Below are 17,454 nucleotides of genomic sequence, written 5' to 3'. Positions count from 1 at the left end.
TTATCCATAGGATATGATGTTTGGCACCTGAACTATGCCTGGTATGATGGTAGTCAATCAAAAATAGATTTCAGTCGTCACAGAACCAGCCTGTCAAACTGTTCTGAGGCTACCAATCACCCTCTGAGAGACTTAAATCACTTCAAGTAGAAGACAGATTAAATTGTGTGCAGTGCTTAAGATTGTTCGGGTCGAGGAGGCACATAGCTGTGACACCAGGAGGAGCTCGACTGACTTTTACTCCACTGATTTAAAACCTTTATTTACTCAGCTGTTCTCAGTGACGGACTGGGATCAGAAACCAGCCCTCGTTGGCATTTATGACACACAGAGAGCTAATTTCCAAACTGAACGGTGAACCACATATCTGACAAACCACAGCAGCACACGGCACAGCAGTGAGATGTGATACCCTGAGAAATCACAAAACAGATGAACCAGTTTCAGGTATAATGCTGGTTAGGCAATGGTAACCAAAACTTCTATTGTCCAGCCAAGCCCTGAAAGATTAGACCAATACAAAACTACAACACACCATTTGTTCCAAATGAACAAATAAAGAAAGAAAGAAAGAAAGAAAGAAAGAAAGAAAAATATACTTTGCATTCTTCTATTTTTTCTGCATGCAGTAGGAGATGATGCAGATGTGCATCAAAGACCAGAGGACGGTGACAGGATGGTATTTGTCAGGTTGTTGGAACTGAAGTGAGCTGAAGTGAAATCACAAGGTCATGACCTCTGGAAAGAGAAATGTTGAATTTCTAAAATGTGTTGGGGGTTTTTTTTTTTCAGTCTGTTCAGGCTATTTAGTCTCATTAAACTGCAGAGAAGGCAGACATCTCTGAACGTGGAATCGCCTCCTGACACCAGGTTGGTGTCTGTAACTCCAGCAGGCAGAAGTTCAGAGAGGTTATTTCTGGTGTTCTGCTTCCACGGGTGAATGTGGGTAACTGTGTCAGGGCTTCCCTGGAAAAGAGAACAATGCACTCAGCAAAACTTCCCAGGTTAAATAAAGGTTAGTCATCCGTGATTGTTTTACTTTTCTTTACAGTGGCACTAGACTGAATGATGACGAACTGAAGAATTAAATCTGAGTAACAGACGACTGGAAGGAAACACAAAGTCTACTGATGCTGAAGGATAAAACTCTACATTTGATTTGCTGGTTCTTTTCATGGCGGATACACTACATGTGATTACAAGTAATCAGATAAAATCAAGTGTATCCTTTACTGTAGTTTTGTGTGTGTTGTGTGTGTTTGGTCTCAGCAGGTGTTGGCTGTTTGTTGGACATGCAGCACATTGCTCATGGTACACAGCGCACACTAAAACAGCTCTGCACTTTGAAAGCAAACCCCTCTGACATTTGATGGAAGTGAACGAAACACTACATGACTCCTATAGAGGGTCGTGTGTGTGTGTGTGTGTGTGTGTGTGTGTGTGTGTGTGTGTGTTTGTGACTTTGCCAATCACAACCAAACTCCACCCATCCAGAGGGTGTGTGAGTGTGGACCGACCTTACCCTCCCTGCAGTACCTTGTGTGTAGTGAAATGTTTTTGTGTGTGTGTGTGTGTAAGAGAGAGAGAGAGAGAGAGTGTGTGTGTGTGTGTGTGTGTGTGTGTGTGTGTGCTGCCTATTCTCTAAATAACCTGTTGATCCAGTCAAGCTAACACTCAGTCTCAGGAGGCGGCAGGCTCGGCTCATCGCTTCTTCTCTTCTTCTCCTGATTTTCATCTGAAGAGGAGCTGCAGCTGAGTCACTGTGAGTGTTTTCTCAGCTTTCTCTCAGATTTGTTGGCATGACGCTGACGGATGGCACTGATTTCAGCTCGCTGTGAAATCACACAGCTATAAAAAGTTGACTTCGTGTAGTGATCAAAGGATGTTTTACTGTTGATGCCCAGGGACTCCTGTAAGTACTTGTAAGTTATTGCTTTTTCTGTAATTTATTGTAATTTTTTTAGACGTGATGCTAAAACTGTGCGTACTTCTAAAATAATGATCAATTTTGTAGTTACTCAGATGCCATCAGGACGCTCTAATGAACAGTTTAAGGTCTAGGAAGGTCCAAACTGATTTTTTTTTATAGGTCAGCTGCTAACAGAAAGTCATTCATAACTTCTGGAACAGTATTTTCAGCCCCGTGATGAGCTCTTAGACGGCACAGAAACTTCTAAAAGTACACATTTCATTCATAAATGTAATCAGCTGAAGTCTATGATGGAAGTCGGAGGGACTGGAGGGACTGAAGTGCTGCTGTTTGAGATCAGCTCAAAGTGCACCTGAGGTCAAAGAGTAAACGCTCAAGTCTTAATGACGCTTCATTAGTGACGCAATGCGATAAAGAGAATGAGCCTCGTTTTGTTTTCGCAATATTACGCAATATTTTGTTCAGTAGCATTTTGAAAATGTGGACAAATGTATAGAGACTGAATAAAGATCCTTTTACAGGATAAATTCTACTGTCCTTTAGATCGGATGAGGAAAAACTCCCCTAAAATTGGAACTTAAAAAGTATATACATGTAATTATAATGTTGAAATGATGTTTTAAGTTTGTATATATTTATGATATTTTGATGTTTGATAAATCCTGCTGTCTTGTGTCAGATGGAAAATATGACACAAAAGCAGATACTAATACAGAATAAGTTGATCATAACTTGTTAATGTATGTATTATATAGATACATACATGTTCTTCTCTACACGTTACTTCCTGCTGTGTTCAGTTTAATGTAAAGCACGTTGAGTTTGAGATCAGCTGAGAGTTCACCTGAGGTGACACAGTTACTGTCAGTGCTAATAAATGTGTTGTCAGTATAGAATCAGGTGTTAAAGAGCGTACAGAGGACAGGAAACGTAGCGTGTTCATGTTATTTGTTGCTTGCACACGTTTCACCTTTAATGTGAAGCACCTTGAGTTTAAGATAAGCTGCAGATCAGAGTTCTGTGCTTCATGGTTCCAACTGTTAACATTTCAATGTAAGACACATGAAGTTTGAGATAAGAAGGAAGTGTTATTAACATCTTAAACATATGAAATAATAATGCCTAATAAGAATATTATAAGGTGCTGCTATATGTTTTAGACGCAGTAAAGTGTGTCCTGCGTTCTTGCATAACTTTTTAATATTTATCATGCTGTATTCATTTGAATGTGAAACATACTGAGTTTAATATAATCTGGGACTAATGAGGTCTTGAACAGAGCTGCCTAAAGATGACGATAAAGTTCAGTGCATCATTTCTTAATGTATCGTATCATATCATTCAGTATCATAACTGTTTAACTGTATTTTTTTTGTGTTTGTCCCTGTAAGCATTTAATATAATTCTCTGTGCATGTTACTTGTTTCTGTATGCATTTTAATTTCAAACACATTGAGATTAACTGTTATAAAATGTAATTTAAAGGTAAACTTGCCTTGTCTAACCATATTTGACCCTAAAATGTCAATTCTTTTGGGCTGCTGTAGCTTCAGTTCACTTGTTTTGCAGCAGTAAGGAAATCTTCTCTCTGTTAAAACTGTAATCATTTGCAATTAAAATAATTTCTTGATTTGGTTTTCAGCAGAATCCTGACATTTCTGCAGTGCACTCCTAAAGTCTTTTTTTGTTTCAGTCGCAGAAAACCTTGTCTTTCAGAAAAATGGACAAACCTGTTTTGTTGCAGGACACATGCAAAGACAAAAGTCAATTACTCATTTAGTGCTCGCTCGCTCGCTCGCTCGCTCAGCCGTTGCTGCACTTTTGCTCTGTTACCAAGAGGAGTTATTTGGAAAAGATCCAAGCGCTGCCCCTCTTCTCCTTCCAAAGGAAAGCCATCGGCAGTAAATATGACATAATGTGCTTCTTCTGTACTGTATAACACTTAAAGAGGGGATTGTCTTCAACTTAAATGCAGGAAGGATCCAATGTAAACACATGAAGACTGCTGCTGTACGCCAGGCTCACCCCCTGCCATAAAACGTCACAACATTTCATCACCCACTCATCATAAAACTCATTTTCTTTCCGTTGTGCAGGTTGAAACATGCCGTAGAAACCTTTACAACTGACTGACTTATTATCAGCGGCAGGATGCCTCGCATTTCCTCGCACTCTTTGATGTATGGTACCAAGTTCATGTGTGTTTGTTTTGGAGAGTTAAGATAGTGTAGAGATAACCTGAGAGGGGTTTATTGTGTGTGAACAACAGATGTATCCTTTTCCTCTTCGCTTATCAAACCACTCGAGAGATAAAAAGAAGGGGTCGATACGGAGGATAAGCTGAAGGAATGACAGAGAGGAATGACGGGGAAGAAAAAGAAAAAGGCTTCTAGGTTTCCAGAGTTTGTGCTGGATGAAAGAGTGCAGGGCTCCAGCTGCAAATCTCACTTTTTTTTTTTTGTTTTTTTGGTGATCAAAAGGGAAGTTTGAGAGTGAAGAGAGCCAAAACCTCAGAGGATAAAACCTGGTTTCTCCTTGGAAAGCTGCACATGTCCTGTCACGTTTCATACTGTATATCTTCCTGTGTCCATTTAATCAGGAATGTGCCTCTAATTATGCTTTTTCTCTTCCCTTTACCCTGCATTTTTGTGTGTCTGATGCCAAACCACACAAGAGATACAAGGACAAACCTGCCAGCAGGAAGAAAAAAGAAGTGGATAGCCTCTCCTGAAATCGCCACAGTAAAAGAAGTATGGACTGAAGACGTGCCTGCAAGCATTTCTGTGAGTCGTAAATGTGCGCAGCTGAAAGGAAATCATGTCAGCGATACACACCTGGGCCTGTTTCCTTCTCTGGATTAGCTTTGCCACGCAGGACAAAACGCCAGGTAAGACACAAACACCTCTTTGTTAAGCAGACACAACGGATCTGTAACATTCACAGGGAATAAAAGACTGAAGGGTTTCTTTGCAGAACATGATACACAGATCAAGTCTGAACACAAAGTCATTTCTGCATCCAGTTGCAAGATTGTGATTTTTCCTTCTGCAATAGAAAACTGCCTCACATTAGTCAGATCAGATGGGTTATTCCGACTTTTACCCCAAAAAAATCTGACGTCAGGTATGACCTCGGGATGGAAATATTCTCCAACCTCGGTAAAGGAAAAAGCAGTGACTCAGCTGAACTTCAAGGAAAAGTCTGTCTGGTCTTTTTTTTTTTTTTTAATGACCATCATTCCTAACAGCTAAGGTAACATTTTAAACACCAGCTTCGTTACTGACACGTAGAAAAGACAGGAAAAAAGAAGGAAGCTGGTGAGTGCAGCAAATTTAACAGATAACTAGACGAGCGCAGACCTCCGCCAGGCAACAGACGGTGAAGCACCTGCTGCAATGCCACCACAACTGCCAGATGCAAAAAGCGGAGATTTGCAAAGGTTTTGCCAAGTGTTTTTGTAAAGTACAGACGAATCTGGTGAAGTACTGAAAGTTAACAAGCTGCCATTGTTACAGTGGCGTCAAAAGAAGTTTACAATTTTTTACTTTTACGCTTACTTTTTATGTAACGTTACTTTTACATCAAGTTTGACGTACGTAGACTGTAGGATGATCAGACCTACTGAATCATGATGATCAGGCTATGGATCAATATACAAGAAAACATCATCAGCTTACATCATCCGTCTGCGCTGTGTGGTAATAAACAATGAGGCTTTGCAAGAATCGAGCCCTTGCAAGGGACCATCCTCCCCAAAATATTACCTAATTTTGGAGCGTTATTTTACTCCCCTTCTCTTGAAGCTAGCAGTTCATGGTTAGTGTCATCTAGTGTCAGATGATACCACAATCAAATTCACTCTCGCTTTAAAACACACACAAATGTCAGGCGCTTAATGCCACAAAGAACACAGAAAAGAAAATATTCAGCATTTAATATTCTTACTTTTCTGCATCCGACAGCTTCCCTCCTTCTTTCTTTGTCTTTTCACTTTGGTTTTTTTCTAGTTTTTTTACTCCTAACATCTGATACATCATGGTAAATATGTTCACAATTTAAAACACGTATTTATGTTATCATCACTACACAGGAAACACACAACTGAGTTTAAAGATATTTAGGTCAATAAAATTACCATTTGTAGCAAACAGTGAGGGAGCTCTTAGTTTTTGTTTCTGGGAAGGTATTAAGATTGTGTTCTCGCTAATCTTAAAATCTCATTTAGAGGCCCTCATCTGCGTATTTATCAGTTAAAGTACGTAACTAGATTGCGTGTTGTGTTTACTAAAGGGAATGTTTCACACTTTGTCGGCTGCCTTGAAGAAACCGTGTTTGCTCAGCAGAGTGTTCGACTTAAAACCCTCGACTGCAAGACGTTTCTGCAAGGGCACTAAATGTCACATCAGCGCGTGACGGGAGACGATGTCACCGCGTCGCCAGGCAGGTTAACCGGTCGGCCGCCGCGTCGTGTCGTGCAGGTGTGAGTCAGAGGTCTGAATCATCAGTCTGCAGGAAGAACAAGAATGAGAGGAACAGCTGCGAGCGCGAGCTGGCAGCGGCCGCCATGACACATTCTGCGAGACAGGGAAGGTGCTGAAAGAACCACTCAGGTGGTTAAGTAATTAATCCCTCCAGTCATTCATCAGAACTCACACCAGTAACTGTCATACACTAATGCAAACACATGGACGTGTTTACGCCATACAGACAAACAAATGCACAAGCGAATGATAATCTGACACCTTTTGGAATGGAACCAATGATCCGATTCCAGTCTTGGCTCAAACGTCTTCCAACGGTCGTCCTGAAAAAAACCTGTCAGGAGGATGAGCGGCTGAAGCGAAGCGCGCTGTGATGTGGCTTTCTGAGAAGAGAGGCTGTGGAGGTGTGTGACATTCAGACCAAAGCTTTACAAACATTTATGGTCATTTTCTGGCGTTTCTGCAGGAATAATCTGAGTGTTTGTGTTCATTAAAACGCTGCTCTCTGTGGGATCTGTGCTGCAGGTGGTCCACACTCAGAATTACTCAGGTCAAAGTAGGTGTTTTGTTTTTGAGAGCTGTGTCAGAAAAGGCCACCGTGAAGACAAACGGTACAATTGGTGGGTAAGAAAGGCCACACGCAATATAAGCTCCCAACTACAATCCTAGAAAAAAGGTTTCCAAAAGGGTTCTTCCTTAAGGGCTGAAGTTTTTTTTTATTTACAAGAAAGATTAAGGACGCATTTTATCTGGACAGTCCTTTTGTAAGAAAGAGTTCTTTGAAGATTGTTGAAAACCTTGAATCATTCTTTCGTTAAGGGTTCTTTGAACCATAATATGAACGGGTTCTCGGTGGAACCCCCGGTTGGATTCTAGATAAAACCCTTGGAATAACAGATTTTTGTTTCATTACAGCTTTTACATCATTTTTACGTCTTAGTATGTACTGTTGCATCATTTTCATCTGTTGCGTCTTTTATATTTCTGTCTTGTTAGAACTTTTAAGTCGTTTTCGTCCGTGACGTCTTGCTACGTTGTTTCCATCCTGCTACGTCTTTTTAGTGTTTTAGTCTAGTCGTTTTCGTCTTGGTGCATCTTAAATATGTACTTTTTATATTATGTCTTTCATGTGTTTTCATCTTGTTACGTCTTTTACATGATTTTTATCTTGTTACAACGTCTTTGTTTTTTCATTTTACGTCATCATCATCTTGTTACATCTTGTATCACTGCTGCATCACACACTTCATTGCTGACTGGTTGTAGATCGACCCAAATCCAGAAACATTTTGTTCTGCGTGTGTCGATAACACAAACTGGAAATCGATTAGTTTGCCAAATGCCAGGCGAAGGGATTTGTTGACAATAAGGACAAAGATACAGCCTGCTGCCCCTGCAGCATCAATAATGTATACGGCCATGAATTCATAAAAGAATAAGTCATTTCTGTTCATATTTATGTTTAGCATTTATTGATGTCCCTTAATCATTTCTGCCTCAGTTTATATTTCAGTCAGTGATGGAAATACACACAAGCTCAGACAAGCTGACAACACTATCAGCTACGGTCCTGATATTACACTGTTGAAATACCAAACTTACTATAGCTGAGGTGTGGTTGTTTTGATCATATTTCTATCAGGACACTCCTCTGCTCTTAATCTGAATGGTTGACTGCTTCTCACGATGTCATAGCGAGGCGTGTAACAACTAGAAACTTCATGTGGAAGTTTTTTCCCACTTGTACTTCTCAAGAATAAGGCTGGACTTCCTCTTTTGAGTGGTAAATGTCTCTGCAATCCATTAATCACTGCTGACATCATTAACCCCCGCCTCCTCCACCCTGGATGTGTGGCAATAAAGGGAAGTTGAGGGTGAATAATTCCCAGATGTGTGCCAGCTGTGAAACACTCGCCTCGCCTTAAAACCACGTCCCCGTTCTGTTTCAGATTAAAGAGTTACGATGTGATCACAGAGCCACTTTGTGTCTGGAGATGGTTTTTCACTTCACGTAGTCCCTTTTCAAATTTCTATTAAAACAAAATCTTCAAAGTTACTTATTTACTTGAACCACAGGGCTCTCTCAGAGGGCAAGTAAAATACCATGTCGGGCTAGTAAGTTTTTTAGTAAAAAACAATTCAACTATTTTCAGAGTTTTTGATTTGAGGGTGAACTGTCCCTTTAAAGTAATTTTTAATGCAAAAAAATCTGTTTTCAGTTTCTCACATATGGAGATTTTCTGATTCTCTCTGTTTATTGAAATAAACTGAATGTCGTTGGGTTTTAGACAAGACGACAAAACAAGACATTTAAAGACGTCACATTGGACTTTTGAAAAACTGGGATGGACATTTTTCACTATCTTCTGACATGTTAAAGACGTTGCAGCCCTGGATTGAACGTGACAATTAACTTTAATCTTCGCTGTTATTTGATAACCGAAAAACGTTAATGTTGAACTCCGATTATATTTTATAGAACATCTGTTGCATCGGTTGTAGTCGGAGGAATAACACTGTAATGCATCACAAGGATTAACGTCTATATATGGTTACATGTTGAAAATAATGTCATCCAACACCATTAAAGGACCAGTGTGTAAGTTTTAGTGGCATCCAGTCATGAGTTTGCAGATTTCACCTCATCTCACCCTCCCCTTCCACAGGTGGCTGCAAAATCTGCTCAAATCCTACTGGCAGTGGGAAAGGAGTCAAATGCCTATTTTAAGTGTGTTTACCCACGTTGAGAAAGAAAATTGCATGTATGTGCAAATTTTTTGGCTCAGAGCGACCTCACCTTGACTTGACTTTGTGTGTCATGTTTCAGACGTCACGGTGACGTGCTCCGTGTCGGAGGAGTGCGTGCTCCCCTGCACCTTCAAGCCAGGAGGCAAGGAGGTCGTGGAGTGGTTCAGACAGGACACGGTCGTGTACAAGTACGAACGGGAGGATGAAGATAATGACGACGACAGCGACGACAGCAGCGAAGAGAACCACGAGGATGAGCAGCTCGCCGGCCGCGCCTCCATTTTCCCACACCTGCTGTCCCGTGGAAACGCCACGCTGATCCTCAGGAGCAGCGGCCTCAAAGACAGAGGCACGTACAGGTGTCACGTGAGCACCTCGGAGGGCGAACACAACGCAAAGGTCATCGTGAAGGTGGAAGGTGAGTGTGTAAATAAGGTCAGATGTGAAAACACTGCCACACCTGATATTTAAGCCTTTTAAACAAACTAATGCATCTGACTATTCAGTCTGGTTTGTTGGGGTGGGTGTGAACACGTTGGTCTGCTTTTAGGCGGCGCCATCAGCATGTTGGTGCAGAGGTTTTCCCTCGTAAAGCAGAAAATAAAAAAGGTGTTGCACTATGTCATACTTTATTTTGAAGAGGGCAAAACTTAGCAACTGCACCATAACTGACAGCAGCTATTAGGGGTGGTTATCGTTTAAAAATGTTTAGTGGTGGCAAATCCTTAGCGTCAATACCTGTTCCTGAACGACACAAAGAAAATGACTTAACACATTACAGTACAGTTACTCACTTTAAAGGAAAAAGCTGCTCAAAGACCAGGTGGTAAGAAAACAAAGCAATCATCTCCATCTCTTGGTGTGATGATGTTTTTCCTGCATGTGACACATGATGTCAGACTAACCTGACATGACAGATTTTTCTGTTGCACAGAACCATCTGGGAAGTCATCAGTAGAAACAGTTTGGAAAAGGGCAGGCACTTAAAAAAAACACTTGGCAGGTGGTCTGTCATATCTCACAGGGGCTAACTTCAGCCAATCAGATCAAACTCTTGCTGAAGTCGGGAGAAGAGTGAAAACATCATCTAAATGATGCTATTGCGATATTTGCGCTAACCTCTTCAGGAGCCGCCATTGTTTGTTTGAGACGAGTTGTTTCCATGGACGCTTCTCGCTGTCGTCACACCTAAAACCACACCCGCAGCTGCGAGTAATCCCTCCGAGGGTGCTGATTGGCTGCACCACTTTTGGTGCAGACACAAACGGATAATCTGAAGTCTGGCAGGATGGATTCTTGCGTGATCCTGTGAATCCAGCTGCCTCGCAAGGTGAATGTTAGACAGCCAATCACCGGCATTATTAGAGCATGGTACAGGTATGCTGCGCGGTTAGTAGCTCACCGCTGACGTTAGCATCCACCTCAGCTCCACCGCTTACAGTCTCATCAAGGCGCCAGCTCGCCTGCAGACTCTTGGCCCTCTGTTATAATTCCCTGCTTTTATTCTGATTGCCACGTCCATAATCACTTCAAAATTACTTCAAGCCTTTCTGCACACAGATTGAAACTGGTGCCAATATTTTTTTTCCTACTGTACGACCTCCTGGGAGGCTTTGTTACTTTCAGGTTACTTCTAAATTAGTCAAGAAAAGTGAAGTTTATAAAAAGTGAAGTTTAAAAATCAGTATTTCCAGTGTTTGTAAGAATATCTGTGGCAGTAACTGAGCTCTAATGTTATCTACAAGAGAATGACTGTCAGGCTATATTGGGCCGTGGCATTTAGAGTCATCAGAGGCTTCTGGGAAACATTTAGCAAGCTGTGAATGTCTTTGTGTGTGTGTGTGTGTGTGTGTGTGTGTGTGTGTGTGTAGCACCCATCAAAGGCCTGTCTCTGGAGCTGTCCAGGCTGAGCGGCTACGAGGAGATGAAGTGCAGCGTCCGCAATGTCTTCCCGCCACCTCGTGTAGCCTGGGCGACCGAGCCGCCCACTTTCGAGGACCTCCGCCCGGTCACGCGCATGCTGCCCGACAAACAGGGGCTGTTCACGGTGGACAGTCGCCTCAAGAGGCTGAACGGGCAACCTGACCTCATCTACATCTGCAAAGTCACCACGTCCTACGGCGGTCCGACCTGGAGCGCCTCGCTCAGGGAGAGGGGTAAGAGGACTGTGCACATACAGGACACTCTTAGAAATAAAGGTGCCAACTAGAACCACACAGAGTTCTTTGGCCTGTCCCCATACGTGAACCCTTTTTTGTTCATGGTAGAACCCTTTATGAGGGGTCAACTGGAAACCTCTCAGGGCGTCAAGTGTTGTACCTAGAATCATCTGTGAAAGTTCTCACCTAGAACCCCCATTAACTGTTCTAAATAGAACCTTTTCACCTTCTAAGGATGCCATCAAGAACCCAACCAAGGCGTTTGATCAAGACCCTTTTATATTCCAACGGTTTCATCTAGAACCCACCCAAGAAGGTCCCACTGAGAACTCTTTTATATTCCAGAGGATTAATGGAAAACCCACCCAGGGGGTTCTACAAAGAACCTTTTTATATTCTCAGGGTTTCATCTTGAACCCACCCAGGGGGTTCTATCCAGGGGATTCAATGGAGAACTCTTTTATATTTGAAGGATTCCATCTAGAACCCACCAACAGGAGTCTCCAAACAGGCTTTTTATGAGGGCTTCATTTAAATATTTGAGCATCTTTTAACGCTCATGCCTTCAACAGTCCTTTAAGAACTTTTTCTTTCCAAAAAGGGAACCCTCAGTGTAACAAGGTTCCTCAGATCTAATTCAGAAAGCATGATATGACATCTTTGTAAAATAGTAAAATGCAGGATGCTTTAATTTACCCACACTTCCCCTGTCTAGCAGAGATCAGGGGAACCCAGGGCAGAGATCTGACCATCCCCTGCTACGCCCCTCCTTACCTGAACAACCCCTTCCTCCACTGGAGCTTCTCCAACGGTGAGGATCCTTCCCACATCCTCACCTACGACAGCCAGACGGGGCGCAGCGTCTCCTCGCCGCCCTGGGAGAGACACGTGGAGCTGGACGGCTTCAGGGTCCCGTTTGGAGACGGCTCCCTGCGGCTGATGGACCCCAAACACGCGGAGCACACGGGCAGCTACACCTGCGAGTTCTCCGTGCCGCACAGCACGCACACCGAGCGCACTGACGTCACCATCGACAGTCCTGTCGGTGAGTCCACAAACACAAACAGTTTGTTCCTGAACTGTGAAGATCCTTCAGGTGTCTCAACTGTCCTTTCCTCTCTGCGTCTCTCTTTACAAGGTGTCACAGCGCCATCTTGTGTCGCAAACCTCTTTCATCAACATCAAACATGTTATTGATTTATCATTATTCGATTAATTGGCACAAAGGATTTAACCAATTAAAACTATATCCATGTATATTTAATCTATAGTCTGTAAATGGCAGTAATTGTACCTCATTCAATGGAAACTAAAACTAAAAATGAAAAAAAGACAAAAAAAATGAAAATGAGATAAAAGTTTTTTTTAAAGACATGTTTTGTATCTTAGACATTATTAATCATTAATTAGTTGTTAGCATTTTAAAGTAATAATTTAGGTTTAATTTAATTTAGATTGAAGATTTGCAGAAACAGAACTGAAAGTCTAACTGATAAGACAAGTACTTTGTACATTTACTTAAGTATTTTTCTGATACCGTTACTGATAACTGAGTAATATTTTAGTAATGTAACAGTACTTGTACTCTTTCCACCACTGGTTATTTGTGAAGAACAAACACAGAATCATCCCCAGTTTCAGCTGCACAATAAAAACATCAAAGTTCAGAATTCACAAACACAAAAACAGTTATGTGTTGTATTAAAGTGTGTACTTTACCTGTGTGCAGGTGAGCGAAGTGTTTCAGAAGCGCCGTCTTATTGGTGGACCGTCGGCCTGGTGATCGCGGTGCTGGTTCTGGCTCTGGTGGGAATGCTGGGCTACCTGAAGATGAGAGGTAAAGATGGACTCAGAGAAATGTGGACAATGACTGATAAAAAGAAGACGGCTTGACTGAACTGACATGAAATACTTTATATTGACGTCACTGTCTGACACTTTCAGTTTTTTAAAAGATTAGTTCCACACTTTTGTTTTAAGATATTTTATGGTTGACAAAGCAAAAAGAGTTTGTTTCATTTAGCATAACATCACTTTTTTGTAAATTAAATTGAATCAGAATATTTATTTCAGTAAAAGTACAGAAGTATACAGAAGTATTATTACAAACATACACAGTGAGTGTGTAGACCCACCAGACTCCACTGACAAATTCACTAATTTTACCCTGAAGATCATCATAAAATTCACTTCATTCAAACACGACAGAAACAAGATGGTTGGTTTGTACTGTTTTCAGTTGAGAACACGTCAGATAGGGTTAGTTAATTATCATATTCTGTTTTATTTACATTTTATTTTCTAACTTTTTCAGAATTGGGGTTGTATTACTTGATATAAGTTTTTTTGAAAAGTTCAACATTTTTGTTTGGCTCTGCTAGAAGATATGTTATGTTCAAGAAAGCAAGAAAATCACATTTTCCAAAATGTTTAATTTAACATTACATCACTGTATGAAGCAGCTGTTTCATCTGCTTCTTCACTAAAATAATCAAACACAAACTTCAATGAAAAATTTTATCAGCTCTTGTAAATTAAATCAGAATTCTTACTTCATTAATGTACCTTCACTGCCACTAGATGTCGCACTACAGCACCAACATCTCAGACCAGAACAAACGTCTGTAAACCCACCAGACTCCACCAAGTCATTTTACCTCACAGGTCAGATGATTTATAAAGTTCCAGCAGTCACCAGCTCTCATTCTGATTTTCACTTGATTTATTTCAAACATTAAAATAAAATAAACATATGCATGTAGAAAAAAAAACAAAAAATAAAACAAAAGAAATATTCTACAGACTTTCAGTGTCTGAAAAGGAGCAGGAAGAAGCAGCACACTTGTCCAGTCCTTCCTCTATTCTATACTAATCAATCAATAATCAATCAATCACATAAACCTTCCTAGTGTCTATCCCAACACTGACACCACCATGTTCTCTTCTCTTCATATTAAACGGCACTTCAGTGAAGAATTAACATCCAACATTCCCCTTCCTTATTTTTGCACGTCTCTTTTTAAAGCGTTTGATATTTTTACTTTTCTTACTTCTGTTCCTCAGTTCATTCCACAAAATCACCACACAAACTGACATGCACATGATTTAATATTAGTGTGATGATCCTTGGAGGAAACTGCAGTCGTCAGATTATGTCCACTAAAAGTTCCTGTTAGTCTCATGACAGCATGATGGAAATGATCCCTACAGAAACAGACCTTTTTTTAAAAAGAGTAACATCCTTTTTGTTTTAACCAGAAACACAGATTTATAAAACTCTCTTCAAAACCTCTACATTAAATTTACAAATATAATAATTTTACCTTGCAGATCATCGTAACACACTTCATTCAACTCAACAGAAACCAGCACTCATACACACTCATAATGCGCGCACACACACACACACACACACACACACACACACACACACACACACACACACACACACACACACGATTAATTCCTCCTGATGTATCACTGTATACTCAGCATGGTCATGTTGTAGCTGTGCAAGCAGCGTAAAATGTAAAAACTCAAGTGCAGCATTGAAGTAAACGTTGACTTTGTGAAATAAACTGAAACCATCAGCTGTTCAGAGGACAGAAACAATTCAATATTCAATTATAAATACATTTTATGCTCATAATTAATGTAAAATCTAATATAAAAAATATCAGCATTACTCCAAACAGTTGTTTGTTGCGATATCCATGTTCAAAATCTCATATTTATAACATTTAAGTATCAAAAGTAAAAGTACTATAATGCAGAAGAATGTGTTAAATTAATATATATTGTATATTTGATTTATTCCCGCTGATGCATTACTGTATACGCAACATTTCATGTAGACATGCAAGCAGCATGTTAGCATAGCACAAAAGTTTACTTTCTACCACTACAAGTCGATCATTGTGAAATAAACTGAAACTAAGAGCTCTTTAGAGAATTAAAAAAAAATCATGATGAGAATTAATTAAAAAATGTAATGTGATTAATTATCAGAATGGTATATTTAAAAAGAAATCATGGAGAAAAGCATAAATTACAGCTTAAGTTAACTCTTAAAATATCTTAGGAGATCAAATTTCAGTGCATTGATCTTAAAACTTGTGTGTTTCTGCATTAAACATTAAAAACAAACTTTTTGGTCTCAAACTGAATGTTCAGAGTCCAGTAACAGACGGTTACTGGTCCATTCTGTGAATTAAAAAAAATAAAACTCATCATCTGTTCACATGTTCAAATACTGAACCTGCAGTTTCAAATAAATGACAAATGAACAGAAATATTCATAATAGAGAGACATAAATTCAAATATAAACCAAGTAACACCCGTCACTACGCACCAGTCACACCAGTCACACCAGTCACAACTAATTGCATCCGGGTCACTGCAGATTTATTCTAGGAATGTAGGCAGTGACCAGCTGAGGACGAGGCAGGAGACGTCGTTAAAAACAAGAAAAACTAGAAAGTTAATTCGACCTTTAAGGGTGAGAGAGCGTGAGCTAAAACACAGTTTAGGATCCGTGCAGGTGCTCGAACATTTATTTCTTATTCTCACACACATTATGTCTGTCATCTCTCACCCAGGCAGCACCCCGAAGCCCAGAAACGACCCCGAAGAGGTGACAGAGCTGCACTCAGTCAAAGGTCAGTCACCAAAAATAAAAAAAATATATTTAGCCGCACTACTGAAAACAGACAGTAGATGGAGACGCAGGATCAATGACAGACGTGTGTTAAACTGTAACTCAAAGATAAGAATATTTACAGCACTTCACCTTCAAGTGAACAAATACAACAGAAGCAGCACCACAAACTACAAACTACAGCCTGTTTTATGGAAACTTTAAGAGGAAAATTCACAGATTACCGATACAGTGGTTGATGATATTAAAATTTTGAGCTGGAATAGAAATAGAACTTTTATTTGTGGACTAATACGACTGTGCAAAGGTTCACAGATGACCGTTTTCTTAAATAAATTTTAGAAAGGAGGTTAGCGATCGCAGTTAGCTCAGATTAGATTGTGAAAAATATTGAAAAATATCAATAATGAATATCTGAAATGCCTTCAATACTTTTTTTCCACAGTAATAATACTCCAGTACCAGCTGTACTTTTGACACACACACACACACACACACACACACACACACACACACACACACACACACACACACACACAGAGTCCCGCCTCCTCTCAGTTTTCTGTCCTTTTCTCATCACTCATCTCATTTGCTGTGTTCACTGTCATGTCATACTCTTCCAATATTCATCTTTTAATAAAAATCTAAAATTTTATGCTCTCAATATAAATTTTCCCCGACTAGAAAATGGTGAGTTGGTTCATGTGTAAAAAGTTGACCGACTGAATGATGTTTTTCTTCTAACTTCATGGTCTTTGTTTCTTCATCGTCTGATATGAAACATGTTTTCCTGTCATTCTCTCAGACTCGGCAGCGAGCAGAAACCTGAATGAGAGCAGTCCTTTGACAGTGGACGGCACCAACGGACAATCAGGCCTCCAGAGCGTCACGCAGTTAACCTGAGAACAACCTGGAAACACCTAAAACTAACAAAATACTAACAAAACAACCACGCACACAGACACACACTGATGAGGAACTAACAGCTATATTATAGAACACACTTTGAAATTACTATTTTGGAATATCTGGGTGTTTTTCTGACGAGGAACTCCTCTTGGTTTCTTTGGATTTTAGATGACACCCTGATGAACTGCTTCTTTTTTGACTGCACGTGCTGAAGTGTAGAAAATGCACAAAAAATCGCTTTCAGTGTCTTCATGAAGGGTTTGTGGGCCCTGTTGTGTTCTCATGAAGAACCCTAAAGACTCCCGCTGGTTCTTTAAGTCCTTTTCCATCGCAGGAACTTTTCTAGCGGCACAGGACCTATTTAAAAACTCAGAAACTTCACCTGCATTTCAACTGGAGAAACACAGGTCTGAATTTTATTTCTTGGCCCCAGAAAGTCTCTGCTCAGGGGCAGTTCTTTCTGATGCACAGGAAGTATTGGGGCCAAACTTGGTCAAAGTGGTTCAAAAAGAAACTCTGCAGACTGATTGAAGGCCTCGTCACACCAGAAAGATGCACAGCTAAATTAA

The 17,454-nt window shown here is 40.4% G+C and overlaps 1 protein-coding gene across 4 annotated transcripts; it reads left to right on the top strand.

Moving 5' to 3' along the window:
- Positions 1-1,583: 1,583 nt before the first annotated feature.
- Positions 1,584-17,242, top strand: LOC146307867 (CD276 antigen-like). Of its 4 annotated transcripts, none has more exons than XM_084747777.1 (8): positions 1,584-1,762; positions 4,605-4,817; positions 9,239-9,577; positions 11,031-11,315; positions 12,037-12,363; positions 13,048-13,155; positions 15,918-15,977; positions 16,782-17,242. In XM_084747777.1, the coding sequence occupies exons 2-8, from the start codon at positions 4,748-4,750 to the stop codon at positions 16,877-16,879; spliced, it is 1,287 nt and encodes a 428-aa protein (XP_084603903.1). In that variant the 5' UTR covers positions 1,584-1,762; positions 4,605-4,747; the 3' UTR covers positions 16,880-17,242. The 4 variants fall into 4 exon arrangements, with proteins under 4 accessions (XP_084603903.1, XP_084603901.1, XP_084603904.1 ...); XM_084747775.1 differs by having other exon boundaries at positions 12,034-12,363; XM_084747776.1 differs by lacking the exon at positions 1,584-1,762 and adding an exon at positions 1,842-1,922 and having other exon boundaries at positions 12,034-12,363.
- Positions 17,243-17,454: the final 212 nt, after the last annotated feature.

This window comes from Lutjanus erythropterus, chromosome 21, assembly GCF_056507025.1.
Source record: "Lutjanus erythropterus isolate fLutEry1 chromosome 21, fLutEry1.hap2, whole genome shotgun sequence".
Lineage (NCBI taxonomy): Eukaryota > Metazoa > Chordata > Actinopteri > Lutjaniformes > Lutjanidae > Lutjanus > Lutjanus erythropterus.
Note: the sequence above shows the minus strand (reverse complement) of the source record. Positions and strands in the feature narration are given on the sequence as shown.